The following is a 14350-nucleotide window of genomic DNA, read 5'->3' as shown; positions in this document are numbered from 1 at the left end:
CTTTTGAAAAATGAAATTTAGTAACACAATATTATATATATCTCACATAATTTTTTATTTTTTATTTTAAAAAAAACAAAGGAAGGCATAATATTTTTGGAGATCAAGAAACTAACGGGCTCGTGTATGACTGGGTAATTACTTTTCTGCCTATTATTTGGAGAGATATATCTGAAGACATACACATTTCTTCAAAATGACTTTCCACAGTAAGTTTAGCATATCTAATTTATATCACTTCAACTTTTACGCATCATGGAAAGCTACCACGCAAATCAATTTTTAAGCCTATTAAGTTTACACGTTAGGCATACAGAATCAATTTTACTATCATTTTCCAAAGGTTGGATCGATTTTCATTTGAAAATACTTAAAGCTTCTAAAAAACTTTTAACTGAATAATCATATCACTTGCCATTGAATTACAGAAGACAATTTAAAACTCAGTCACCCCAATCACTTTTAGTTTTCAGGTAAATGGCTATCTCGTATGTCTATAAGTACATAACAGGTTCAAACATACATAGAAATACATGTCCCTCAAACTTTGAGTAACCGACATAATTTTATGCGAAATAATTAAAACAAAAACACACCACAATCGCCCCAGTTGCTATTAGTCTTTTGGTGAATGGCTATCCTGTATGTCTACAAGTAGATGACGAGACCAAACATATACAAGTATATGTCCTTAAAACTTGAGCAACCGACATAATTTTAAGAGAGAGTGTAAAGATATATTTAAATTTTTTTATTTTTTTAATAAAACACGCACACACTTTTTTTGAATTTTATCCCCCTAAATTTGTGCAACAAAAATTTTTAAGAAAATGGAAATATATATGTACAAATTTCACCTCAACAAGACTCAATTATCGAAACGAAGCATTTTAAGAAATCACACAATCACATTAAATCTGGCTTTCCAATAGGTTTTGTAAATAAGTCCGTCGCATTATTATCAGTGTGAACTTGCTCAAGAAGAATCATACGGTCGTAACATTCACAAATATGAATTTTAATGTCGATGTGCTTGGTTTTTCAATGCTGAACATTATTTTCAACTATAGCAATAAACAACATCATTATCACAAATATTGGGGTGTCAAGAAATTCCAAACCGTAATCCAGTAATTGATGTTTCATCCAGATAACTTATGAGCTGCAAGCTGACGCCAGCAACATATTCAGCCACGGTAGTGGATCGTGGGACACCGTTTGTTGTTTCTTGCACTGCCATGAAATGAGTCGATCACCCAAGAATTGGCATCCATCCGATGTAGATTTCCTATCAATATCATCTCCACCGTAATTGCTATTAGCAAAGGCATACAATTCAAAATCTGAGTTTTTGGGATACCAAAGACCTAGCTTTGGTTGCCCTTTTAGATATTTAAAAATACGTTTAACAGCATTTAAATGAAAGAGTTTAGGATGAGCCTGGAAACAGGCGCATTGACAGACAGCAAACATGATGTTAGGGGCGACTGGCGCTGAGATACATTAGGGATCCGATCATTGACCAATAGTACGTTTGATCTATGGCATTCCTTCAGGATCAGAAGAAAGAAGAGGTATTTCCGCCATAGGAGTTGTTGCGTTCTTAGAATCTTGAAATTCAACTTTGCAAGCATGTCTTCAACGCATTTTCCTTGATGCAACAAAATTCCCGTCGAACTCTGATGAACCTTTAATACCATAAATGTTGTCATCTCCCCCCCCCCCCCCCCAACGAACTCATTTTAAATCTCTTTTTCATGACTTCATCAAATCAGAACATAGTGTAGTAACCGGTAGACCCCAATATGATGCCATCCACATATATCTGAACCAAAATCAAATCTTTCCTAACAATTTATGGAACAGAGTCTGATCGATGGTTCCACTCTTGTAGCCATGCCCCAGAAGATGAGTCGTCAAAGTTGCATGCCACGCCCGTGGTGCTTGATGAAGACCATACAGTGCTTTATCTAACTTGTAAACATGAGTTGGATTCTTTGAGTCAACAAACCCTGGTGGCTAATCCACATAAACCTCCTCCTTGACTTCTCCATACAAAAACGTTGTCTTCACGTCCATCTGATAAACCGTGAATCCCATGTAGAAAGCATATGCCAGAAAAATCTGAATGGCCTCAAGTAGAGCCACGAGAGCATACACTTCAGTGTAGTCTAAGCCTCCAACCTGACAAAAACCACGAACGACAAGCCGTGCTTTGTTTCGAACGATAACCCCCGTATCATCTTGTTTGTTGCGGAAAACCCATCTTGTATCTAACCCTTTCTTTCTAACTGACAGCTCAACCAATCTCCAAACTTTGAGTTTATCAAACTAATTTAATTCCTCATGCATGGCATCCACCTAGCTTGGTTCTTGTAGTGCCATTTCCACTACTTAGGCTCTATCTGAGATATGACACAGGAAAATAAACAACTGCTGATGTGTCCGGTCTGACTTCTGGTGGACACGCCTGTGTCAATAGAACCCTGTAACATTATCAATTGGATGATTTCATTGAATTCTTGTGGGAATTGAATGTCCGAGATCAGAGCTGGTAGAAGGTAATTTTGATGGATCTTCAAGGATTTCAGTAAGTTCTTCCATCCAGATGTCGTCGTACTGTGTGAGTACGAGGTACTGGAAATGTATTCATTAGGTATGATATTAGGGAATATAGTGCTTCCAAAATTTGATGAATCGGACTCTCCCCCTCAACTGATGAAGCATCGACTGTAGGTGCTGGTGAAGACACAGTTTTGGTAACGTCTTCTTGTTGATTGTCTGACAACGGCTGAGTGGTATCCAGTGATTCTGAAGGATCAATACCTAGAACTAGAGACATGTGAGAGTCAGCAGGTAAGTCTTCTTCCTCAACAACGGAATTTGAAACACCGGCACCCGAAATATCTGTATCGACAACTGGAAATATAATAAAGGGCTTGAAAAGTTCAGTTTAATCAAATAGCCAGTCAGGACCGACACGAGCATTAGTCTCATTTTCTTCTAACCATCGCACGGCATAAGATTCCACTATCTGCTTCGTTGACTTGTTGTAAACTATGTAGGTGGTACGCCCAGCATATCCAACAAAATAACAATCATCAGCTTTAGCTCCAAACTTTGGAGTCGTTTCAAGATTCAGGCGAGTACATGGACACCCAAATGCCAAAAATGTGCAACTGTGGGTTTGTGACCATAAACAATCTCATTGGAGTCTTCATCTGAGACTTGTTGATCAGCACTCGATTTTGAACATAGCAGGTCGTGTTAACAGCCTTAGCCCAGACAAACAAAGGCAGCTTTGAATCACACAACATAGTTCTTGCCGCCTCAATAAGAGTTGTATTCCTCCTTTTAGCAACACCATGTTGTTCTGGTGTCCGAGCTAAACTGTACTATCGAAGCACCCCCCTTTTCGGCAAATAAAAAATTTAGTGTTGAATTCTTGAATTCCGTGCCGTTGTCACAGCGAATACCCTTCAGCTTCAAGTTGAGCTGATTCTCCATAAGCACCACTAAGCGTTTTATCAATTCTGCAGTTTCACTCTATTTGACAAGAAAAACACCCAAGTGAAACGTGAGTAATCATCAGTAATAACATCACAATAGAAGCTGCGAGAAAGACTCAAAACTTGAACAGGACCGAACAGATCCATATGCAACAATTAAAAAACTGATGAAATGGTATTAACAAGTTTTGGCTTGTGAAATTTACGATTGTGTTTACCCAAGACACATGTCACACATTTTTCAATAGTAACAAAATCTTTGACAGGTAAACCACGCACCAAGTCGTTTTTAGCAAGACGGTTTAGATTTTTAATGTTTGCATGACCAAGATGACGATGCCAAAGCATGGCATTATGTTCTGACACTTTTGAAATAAGCAAGTTATTTCATCAGGAACATTTTGTTCATATCGATCACATAAGCATTATCTTTCTCTCTATGATCGACAAGAACCCAATCCCCTTGTATGATGATACCAGGTTTTAAGATCAAACACTCTTTGTTAGTGAAATGGGTTGAAAACCCTTTATCACAGATCCGCGAGACGCTCAGCAGACTTTGTTTTAAATCAGGAACAAAATTACCATTTTCAAACTTTAGAACACCATTACTTCCAGTACCCTTCTACGTAATCTTCCCTTTCTCTCCTCCCGCAAAGGAAACATACCCACCATTAAAGATTTGAATGTCCTGTAGTTGGGAGATGTCTCCTGTCATGTGCCTAGACAGCCACTATCAACATACAAAGGTCTGATGATATTCCTTCATAGTTGTTCCTGCACGATGTGCGAGATCAGTTAGTTTTTGGTACTCAGTCCATATAACACTAGGTGAACCTGATTCATCTAAACTGTCACATGTTGCCATGACATGTCTTCCCAGTTATCTAATATAGAATTTGATAGATTGATCCTCGGAGATTTAGGCAACCATTCATATCTAGTTATAGAAAATTTACTGTTGTTTGTATGAATGGATGGCTTAGTCTCTAGTTTGCGAGCGGGAGACACAGATGAATTTTTCTTCCTAACTTGTTTCTGTACAGAAACCGAGTTGGTTCTTGAGACCAAAGCACAGTTTCTATCACTTTTTTGAAACGTGTTAGGCTTGGTCTGATGAGGACTAAACCTATCAACTTTGTTTCTTTTTCAGACACCGTCAAAGGGATTTGCCTTATAATACCTTAATTCTCTTTGATGAATATTTCGAGGCATATACCTCTGATAATATCCATAATATGAGACATATGGACGGTGTGGACAGTTTCTAGCAATATGACAAGGAATGCAACAAGTGAAACATGTTTGACGTTTTATATGGAATTCATTGTGGTCTACTCCTGGTCTGGACCTGTTGTGTGAGCTAGTTTGATTTACTTGGCGTTTACCACCTGACTTATTGCTTGGTTAATCACAATTTTGACCATTTGGACTTCCTTCTTTGACAAACATAGGTGATGAATATTTATGAGAATTCTTATTTTTATCACATTTATTCAAAGACACACCACTAGATTTCAAAGTTTTAGAGGAATTAACCACACAATTGTCTTTGCTCTTAAAATCAGAGTCCACACAAACATTTGAAGTCATAGAATTCAAAGTAGGTAATTTTAAAGAAATATGAGAACTAATGTCTTTGTTATTCAAAACAGGAAAATCATCATCCTCATCAATCCAATCCTTGACAGTTACTTCATCTGCACGTGAACTAAACACATTAGTATCATTCACCCCTGAGGTTGATTCAGTAGCTTTTACTGAACCATGAACATTTTTGCCATTTTCATTGCTTTTACCATATTGCATGATTTTACCCTTTCTTCCTGCTCTTTGGTAAGAGGAAGATTAGTGTAATTATCGTTGTATGGGAGGGGTACAACATTGTACCCTATCCCCTCACCAGCGTTTTCTTTCCACCATAATTGTTTTCGATCATGGAGTTAACAACAACATTGGAGCCTTCGAATTTCTTAAAGTCTAGTTCAGCCCTATCAAATTTATTAGTTAAATTGATAATCTCTAACTTAGAGGCTTCCAATTTAGCAGTTAACTCAGCAATTTTCTGTTTGGCATTAAGGTGGTGACAACATGTTATGCTAAAATCATATTGAAGTTTAGAAAAATCATTTTTTCTGTGCCTCAATTTTATCTTTGAAAGCTTTCTCATTCTTCTTAAGAGTTAAACTTTCATATTTTATTCCTTCCATTTCTCTAAGCAAGTTACTATTATGGGATTTGTATTGATCTACTTTATTAAAACAAGCTTGAGAACATAATTGGGAACTTATCTAGGATAAGCTGGAAGAAGTGAAGGCCATGAAAGCAAATTGAAGTTCCTTTACTTGTTCCTCAACAACATTCTCTTCTTCAGTGACTTCAATTCGAGCAAAGTTTGCAGTCTGATTATTGATGTTGAGAGCTGTCATCTAATCAGTCCAAGAGAATTGTTGAGTTACTAAACCTCTCTTACCTTCACCAGCACCTACAGCATTTTCTCCTCTTGAATTTCTCACTGGAACCATTGCCTTTTTCTCTGTTTCCTTCCTAGCTGGGTTAGTGCATTCACGAGCAAAATGACCCGGCTCGTGACAGTTGTAGCACCTCAGAGTATCTTTGTTATATCCCACCTTCTGATTTGCTGGCACATTCCAATTGTTTCTGCCTGTTCTCTTAGTAAATTTCTTTGCGCGAAACACTGTCATGGCGATTTTCCAAGAGATGTCCATTTCCTCTACATCATCAGGATGAATTTGATCCAGCTCAGCAGCTACAACTGGTTGAACTAGATCTCCAGCAAGAAAGGCGTTGTAGCAATTCATGAACCCTGCCATTAAGGCAATGTTTTCCTGAGTCTCCTTTGAAATAGAGGGAATCTGTCACTAACTGGAAGAGGCAGCAGATGACTGGGGCTCAACAGCAGAAGCATATTGTTGAGCAGGTTGAGGAAAGAACAAAGGAGTTGGTTATGGTGGTGCCTGTGAGAATTGACCCTGAGCAGACTTAAACATGGAGAAATTGTTCTAAGGTTGATACTACGGAGTGTACTGCCCTTGAGAAGACTTAAACATTGAGAAGTTGTCTTGAGAGATGAGTGCATTGTTAAATGCAGCACTATAGCCGGCCGCATTGTAGGAGTTTACATGGTTTATGACACGCTGCTTGTCATCCATGTCACAAGCCTTGATGATCGCTATGACTTCTGACAGAGTTAGCCTGTTGAGATCCTTCGTCTTCTTAATCACCACAACATTCATATCCCAGCTTTTAGGCAGGGAAGTAACCAGTTTATTGTTTGTTTCAGCAGTGGTCAGATTAATATTAGCATATCTCATCTCAGACACTAGGGACATGAATCTCTGCAGCTGTGTTTCCAAAAGATTCTCCCAGAACATGATTAAACATATTGAACTTCTCTCGCAAGAGATCTTGACGACTTCTCCTCATGTCCTCGTTACCCTCATACACTTCTATCAGGGCTTCGCACAATGCCTTAGCAGACTGTAATTCTCTAACGCCTTGTTCTTGAGTTTTTTAACCAAGGAAAGAAAAGGAAATGAGAGGGAATGATAAGACATGGAAGGGAAGGGAGTGAAATTTTTTTAATTAGGTGTGTTCTTGAGTTGAAAGGAAATTGGAGGAAATAAAAGGATAACTTATTGGAAAAAAACTTATCCTTAGTAATCATCCCATTTTTGGGAGGATAATTTATTGGGAAAAAACATCAATTTAATACCTCCTAACTCCTCATACTCCTTTCCTTTCCATCCTAAAAAAAACTCAAGAACACCCATTTTTTAACTATCCTTAGTTTTCCTTTCCTTTCCCTCCTTTAAAAAAACTCAAGAAGAGGGCGTAAATCCCAAGGAAATTTCGGGTGAAAGTGCCATAGTTAAAGTAGCAAGTGCCTTGTCGTCCTCTTCAACCTTTTCAAAGTCTGCATCATCATACAGTTTAACAGGCTTCACAACAACTTCTTCAGAGTTTTCACGTTGATACGTGATAGCTTGAGGGCCTCGGACAATACTTCTCCAAATCTTGGCATATTACATTTTCACATACTTTTCAAACCTAAACTTCCACTCGGAAAACCCCTCATGAGACAACAGATGGGGTACACGAGTAGTAGTTCCCATCACGTAGTCCAGTTCTTGATGCAGTGCAACATTTGTTGAGCTATTGGTTATTTGGTCCATTTTGATTAGGTAAATAATAGTCTAGTTAAGTTTAAATAATATATCAGATATCCTAAAGCCCAATAAGATCAGGCCCAGATTTATCTCTAGCCGAAAACTTTCGTTGGCCGAGAACAAAGAAAGTCAACCGAAAACTCGTTTGGTTGACCAAGAACAGCCAAAGGTCAACAGAAAACACTCAACTTTGATCGAGAACTATCCAAAATCACCGAAAACTATCGGAATCCATCGAGAACCCCTGAATTTTGCCGAGAACACACAAGTTTCAACGAAAACGACAAGATTGTGGCGAAAAACGATGAAATCTTCCCGAGAACTTCCAAGAATCCCAAGGAGGCTTCGACCAGGTGTCTTTGGTAACAAAATAAATCCCGAAAACTCTAGGATTTGAATGTAAAGCCTAAATCAAATCAGATCCTTCCCCAAGTTATCTCAACAACCCCGAAAAACACGAAGAACAATTGTTCTTCAATTTCTAGAAATCTTCAAACACTTAAGAACCAAAACTACCTATTGAATCAATGATATCACCGTAACCGAGCCTAGAATAGGTCAATAGGCTCCAATACCAATTGTAAGTCCTTTAAACGGATCTTTTAATGTGATATCAAACGATCTCGTTGTTATGCGGAAAGTAACAAAAGGTGATTCAATGTTATGCAATAAAACACACGAAGAACACAAACAAACTGCTTCAAAACACACGTATATTACGTCTGATGCTTAAGCACAATAGTTACACTAATATCTCGTTCACTATGTTATGAAAGGCCAATCTATGATAAACCTAGATACATAGTTTATATAGGCACTACACCCAAGCCCAACACAACCCAAAAGCCCACCGAGATCCAAGAGATCTCAGTTACAATATAAGCCCAAAACTAAGTACAAACCATACTAATACTAGCCCAACATTCTACTACTCGCACGCACTTCAAGAAACAAAAACGTCGGTACGTCGAGATCAACGCACGAAGTTTGAGGTAAAGTGAGTGTGAAATGATTTGGGATGCCAAGATGCAGAGCCCGGTAACCCTATTAATAGGGCTTATTATCGCGATGGAGTACAAACACGCTCCATAGTGCGATAGACTTATTCACCGCCTCTGATATTTATATTTGTTCGCGTAACGCGATGAAGGATTGGGTTGGCCGTCACATAGCGCGACGTCGCCCACTAGGCTTGATGTATTGACATGTAGGCTTGCCATGTGTCACGATTACTTAAACTGGTGCGCGATGACCCTTAAGTTTAGGCAGTCACATAGCGCAACACCGCCATTTGGGGGTGTTGTGAGATACCCATCGCGTAACGCGATGGGTTGCTTCCTAATCCATCGCGTAGCGCGATGGGTATGAATTTCCAGAATTTTCATTTTTGTACCTTATCTTTCATTGCTGACTATTTTAACCCAAAAGTTTGGAGAAGTTAGAAAAAGCCAGTAGTTAAAAAAAAAGGGAAATTCCCAAAATGGTCCATAAATATAGAGAGATTCCAAGTTCATCCCCTTCAAATTTGTATTTCCAGCTTTGTCCCTCTTCTATTGCATCGTCGGCGATGTTTTAGATTGTCCCACTGATGAGTTAACAAACCAATCAAAACAAGACGCATGGCCGGAAAAACATCATCCCTGACGTGTTAAATACCCTATCCCCTTGTCCCCGATGTGTTATTGCCATTCGGTATCTCATTATCAACGCTAGACTGCCAAATCTGACATCCATTTTCTCACCAATGGCGTTGTGTTACTAGAAAATAATGCATCGTCGGCGATGCATTCATTTTCTAACGAAGGGTTTCCGACATGTAAAACACGTCGTTAAGTACCTATATTTAGATGTAAAACACATGTTAACATAGTGCGTCGTTGCAGTCATGATTTGCTAGAAAACCCATCGTCCCAACACTAGATTAGATGCTTATTTACTTAGCTTAGAAGTTTTCTTATTGATAATGCTCATAATGATCTTGACTTAAGAAATGGAAGTCAAGATCACTAAGTCATGAGCATTATCAATAATTAAGCTTTTAATCTAACTAAATAAGAATCTAATCTAGTATAGTGTTGGGATGGCGGGTTTTGTAGCAAATCTTAACTGCCACGACTTGTTGGAGGTAAACATAGGTAGTTAACGATGTGTTACACTAACGTGTTTCTGGAGACACATTACGTTAACATGCTGGAGACCCTGCATTAGCAAATGAAATGCATCGCCGGTGATGCATTTATTTGGTAACACATTGCCGTCGAGGAGATATTGAACGCCATAACACATCAGGATGAGGAGATAAGGTGTTTAACATGCACGTCGGGGTTGATGTGTTTCCGGCCACGAGTCTTGGTGCTATTGGTTTGTCAACTCATCGGTAGGACAACCTAACGCATTGTTGGCGATGCGATAGAAGAGTGACAAAGCTAGAAAAAAGAATACGATGAAAATAAAGTTGGAATTTCTCAAGGGCTACTTTAAGTATTTTTCCTTAAAAAAAACCATCGTCAAATACACTGAAGAATCCAAACACGGTGAGATACTAGCCATCATCAATTATTTTATTCTTATTCTTTAATAAACATTATATAATTTCATTTTCACTTTATATGATACACGAAATATATAATATACCGTAAAGAATTGTGTCTGTAACTTCTTCAAATAATGTTAATGGACATAAATCTTTCTATACCATAATGCAACGAGAGCATACACACTAATATATACTAGATATACGCCACATAAATTAAAAAATATTTATATAATTTGTCTCACTTTTTTGTTTAAAATTAAAGTGTGAATGGACTTCGAAGAATTTTTATAAGAAAAAATAAAAAGTATGTTGTCTTGTTATGGTATTTACCCATTATTATTTTACACAAATTGTCCAACAAGATCAATGTCAATAAAAGTTTTTGAATTTTTGTTAGAGATAATGTTTGTATATTTTCTAGATGTTAAAATCCCAGTTCAGCCCTCGGGTAATTAAGCTCAAAGTGTGTGTAGTGGGTGATAAATTGAAGGAGTTTTGAGTGATAAGGGGCTACAAAACCGTCCTATGGACCACAAATGGACGACACATGGTGATAAGTGGGCCGGGGGCGGAAAATCTATATTGCCTGCGTGTATGTGTGTGTGTGTGTGACAAATTAGATAAACAATTTTTAATTAATAGTTTTGACTTATTAAAGGCAACTATCTATGTAATTTACTTCTAATATAAAATAGTATAGTTACTCTATGGGATATGTTTTTAAAATCATAAAATATACCTTCAGTAGTAACTACTATACAAAATATGGATCGGAGTAATTAATGACATTTAGTGGTGTAAAGGATGTCAATTTCTGCCGTCTAAATAATTGATGCATCAAACGCGTTTTCAAAAATTAATAAACACAAAACCATAAAGTATATTTCCTTGTTATTGTCCCAATTGTTGACAACTTCAACGTTTTTGCCATTAAATTCAATCTAACTTCAATACTAATAGTACACTTAAAACACCAAGAACATGTCTTGGAATTACGCCCTGCTTGCGGTGCGCACATATAATGTATATATGTGTGAACCCTTGGGTGGGCAAAAGTAAAATTGCACTAATTTTGACGTTATTTTACTAATCACATGAAAATAACGTTAAAAGTGGCGGAAGGTTAATCAGGCATCATGTGGTGGCGTTGATAGCCGAAAGACAAGGGCACATGCACCAATCAGCCGGTGTCCCGATGATTGAGTGTTATGTGTCTTATGTCCAAGGCTTGATTCAAAACTACTATCGAGCCGGGGGTCTCACCGGAAGCAGCCTCTCTATCCCTATGGGATAGAGGTAAGGCTGTCTACATCTTACCCTCCTCAGACCCTACCATAGCATTGTTATTGGTGGGATATACTGAGTACGATGATGATGATGATGATCAATAAACCCTTAACCCTTTATCTAAATCCTTAAAAGAGTTTTGACTCTGATTTATCTTTCGAACATTATGTCAAGCAACGATAGTGGAAGTATCGACGGTGCCATTGTTGTTGTTGCTCTCGTTGGTAAGTTCTTTACTGATATAAATTTCACCAGTTTCTTGATAAATTATTAACGGTATTTCTTTTGCAGTTGTTGCTGTAAAGATAGGCATCGTTATATGCGTATGCAAACATTTCAGCAAAAGAAGGTCTAGTGTGCAAGTGCAAACGCAACCATTCAATGATGATTCGCGCTTTATTCCCCTCGCCATGGTCAAGTTCCTAGATGACATGGAAAGAGAAAAACCCATTCGGTTCACCGCCCAACAACTAAGACTAGCCACAGATAACTTCACCATAGTGTTGGGTGCAGGCGGGTTCGGGACAGTTTACAAGGGAATCTTTAGCAACGGCACGACCGCTGCCATAAAAGTGCTTTATGGGACCTCAGACAAGAAGATTGAGGAACAATTCATGGCCGAAGTGAGCACTATGGGACGAACCCACCACTATAACCTTGTTAAGCTTTATGGGTTTTGCTTTGAGTCGAGTTTAAGAGCTCTGGTGTATGAGTTCATGGTCAATGGTTCTTTGGACTATCATTTGTTCAAAGCCAACAAAAGTGATGTGATAGGGTTTGAGAAGCTCAATGAGATTGCGCTGGGAACTGGGAGAGGCATCGCATACTTGCATGAAGAATGCCCACAAAGAATAGTTCACTATGATATCAAACCAGGGAACATACTCCTGGATTCAAACTTTTGTGCGAAAGGAGCCGATTTCGGTTTGGCCAAACTTTGCAACAGGGATAACACACATATAACCATGACAGGGGGACGAGGTACCCCGGGCTATGCTGCTCCTGAGCTCTGGATGCCTCTTCCAGTTACACACAAGTGTGACGTCTATAGTTACGGTATGCTGCTTTTTGAGATCATCGGAAGGAGGAGGAACATTGATGTGACCCTAGGTGATAGCCAACAATGGTTCCCGATTTGGGCGTGGGGCAAATACGAGAAGAAGCAAATGAAGGATCTGATGATAGTTTGTGGGATCGAAGAGAAGGATGAAGAAGTTGTGGAGAGGATGGTTATGGTAGCTCTTTGCTGTGTCCAATACAGACCAGAAACGAGGCCGGTGATGAGCATCGTTGTGAAAATGTTGGAAGGTGCTTTAGAGGTTCCGGAACCTTCAAATCCTTTTTCGCATTTGTTTTTAGGGGTTAATGAGGCAGGTGACTCTCTGGCTAGGATCGCGTGGAATGTCGGTGGTTCTAATTGGTCGTCATATGACGTGGTCACCAAATCTACGGTGGTTACAGGGACACCAATTATGAATAGACATGAGATCACAATGGCATCGGTGTAATCATTACGATCGAGTGATGGTGCTACTCATGGCTAAGTTGTATATTGAACTACTTATTTGAATATATATGTAATCTGTTATATATCTTTCTGTACAGTAACAAGAGCACATGTAGTTGTATTTATAAAAAGAATAACAAAAAATCATGTGTGATCGATCATAGAGACCTCTTATGATCAGGTTTGAGGTTACAATGGCATGTGAATAACGATATGGAAAAAAGAAAAATGGAAGGCTTTTTATAAATAAAATACTTATCATGGGTAAGTTGCTTTTAGGTTTATAGTGCGATTTCTTTTTATACTCAAACTACTTTGATCTACGGTTGTTTAAAAAGTTCATGGCTCAAAACTCGATCGATGTGTTCAGATTTCGTTTGAAAAAAGATCGCTCGATATAGCTCGGTTTGAAACTGAACCAAGCCGGCTAGGTTCAGTTAGAAAGCATGTTGAGCTCGGCTAGTTTGTAATGGTCCGGTTTGACTCGTTTATTTTAATTTAAATATATTTTATTTTTATATATGTATTATTAATTAGAAATGTTTAGAAAAGAAGGGAATATGCCTCCAAATCCCTATTCACATATCCCACTCATTTTTCAATTTCCTTAACATCACATCTTAACTAATTTCAATAGTTATTTCTTTTATGGTCGTTCAACTTCTCAGTTCATCCACGAAATCGCTCAGCTTGCATTCGCATATTAGGGCTAAATCAAGTAAGTGGCAACTTCTTGTTTGTTAGTTTGTTTTGTTTGTTAGGTTAACGCCTTTCATACTCATCTCTCATATTTTTTTTATTGTTAATTATGTTTATGAAGGAACGACGGGGTTATTGTCTCGCGGGTTTGGCTTGTAAAGGTACAAAGGGTTTCACGAAACGCTTACACTACAAGATCTAATTTGAACTCGTTAAATGTTTTCAGCCAATTATATATGATTATGTGTTATTTTTAAGGGAAAATGTCATAAAAAACCAACCTACATTTTGTTTTTATTTACAAAAGTCCCTCTACTTTTTTTTGCATACTAAAGTCCCTGTACATGGTATTTTCAAACATAAAAATGAAAATACCTATAAAAGCTAGTTTTACAAACTGCATGTACTACTTGTGTAATTATCTCTCAAACACAAACCTTCTTTCATCATGAATCTCATCAAACTTTTGGTACATCAAAATCAAGGTCTAGGGTTTCAGTTTCCCCAAATTCTTCCAGATCTATTACACCTTTTTAAGTTAGTTTCCTCAAACCTCATATCGAATTTGAGATTTGTTGAATCAGTTCATATTGACTCCAAGAAGCCGCTCCGAGATGTGTTG

The 14350-nt window shown here is 38.0% G+C and overlaps 1 protein-coding gene across 1 annotated transcript; it reads left to right on the top strand.

Annotated features, from left to right (window-relative positions):
- Positions 1-11614: 11614 nt before the first annotated feature.
- LOC143576304 (G-type lectin S-receptor-like serine/threonine-protein kinase At1g34300) lies at positions 11615-13030 on the top strand. The gene is made up of 2 exons (XM_077060425.1): positions 11615-11746; positions 11814-13030. The coding sequence occupies exons 1-2, from the start codon at positions 11689-11691 to the stop codon at positions 13028-13030; spliced, it is 1275 nt and encodes a 424-aa protein (XP_076916540.1). The 5' UTR covers positions 11615-11688.
- Positions 13031-14350: the final 1320 nt, after the last annotated feature.

Source organism: Bidens hawaiensis, unplaced genomic scaffold (genome assembly GCF_021521415.1).
Source record: "Bidens hawaiensis isolate Kalapana, Puna unplaced genomic scaffold, B.hawaiensis_p1.1 tig00028055_1, whole genome shotgun sequence".
Classification (NCBI taxonomy): domain Eukaryota; kingdom Viridiplantae; phylum Streptophyta; class Magnoliopsida; order Asterales; family Asteraceae; genus Bidens; species Bidens hawaiensis.
This window is presented reverse-complemented; position numbering and strand designations above follow the sequence as displayed.

Bases quoted from the DNA above. Each gene is read 5' to 3' on its own strand.
- LOC143576304 (XM_077060425.1), top strand. From the start codon at position 11,689: ATGTCAAGCAACGATAGTGGAAGTATCGACGGTGCCATTGTTGTTGTT. The intron at 11,747-11,813 runs GTAAGTTCTTTA...TTTCTTTTGCAG, and splicing joins TGTTGTTGTTGCTCTCGTTG to TTGTTGCTGTAAAGATAGGC.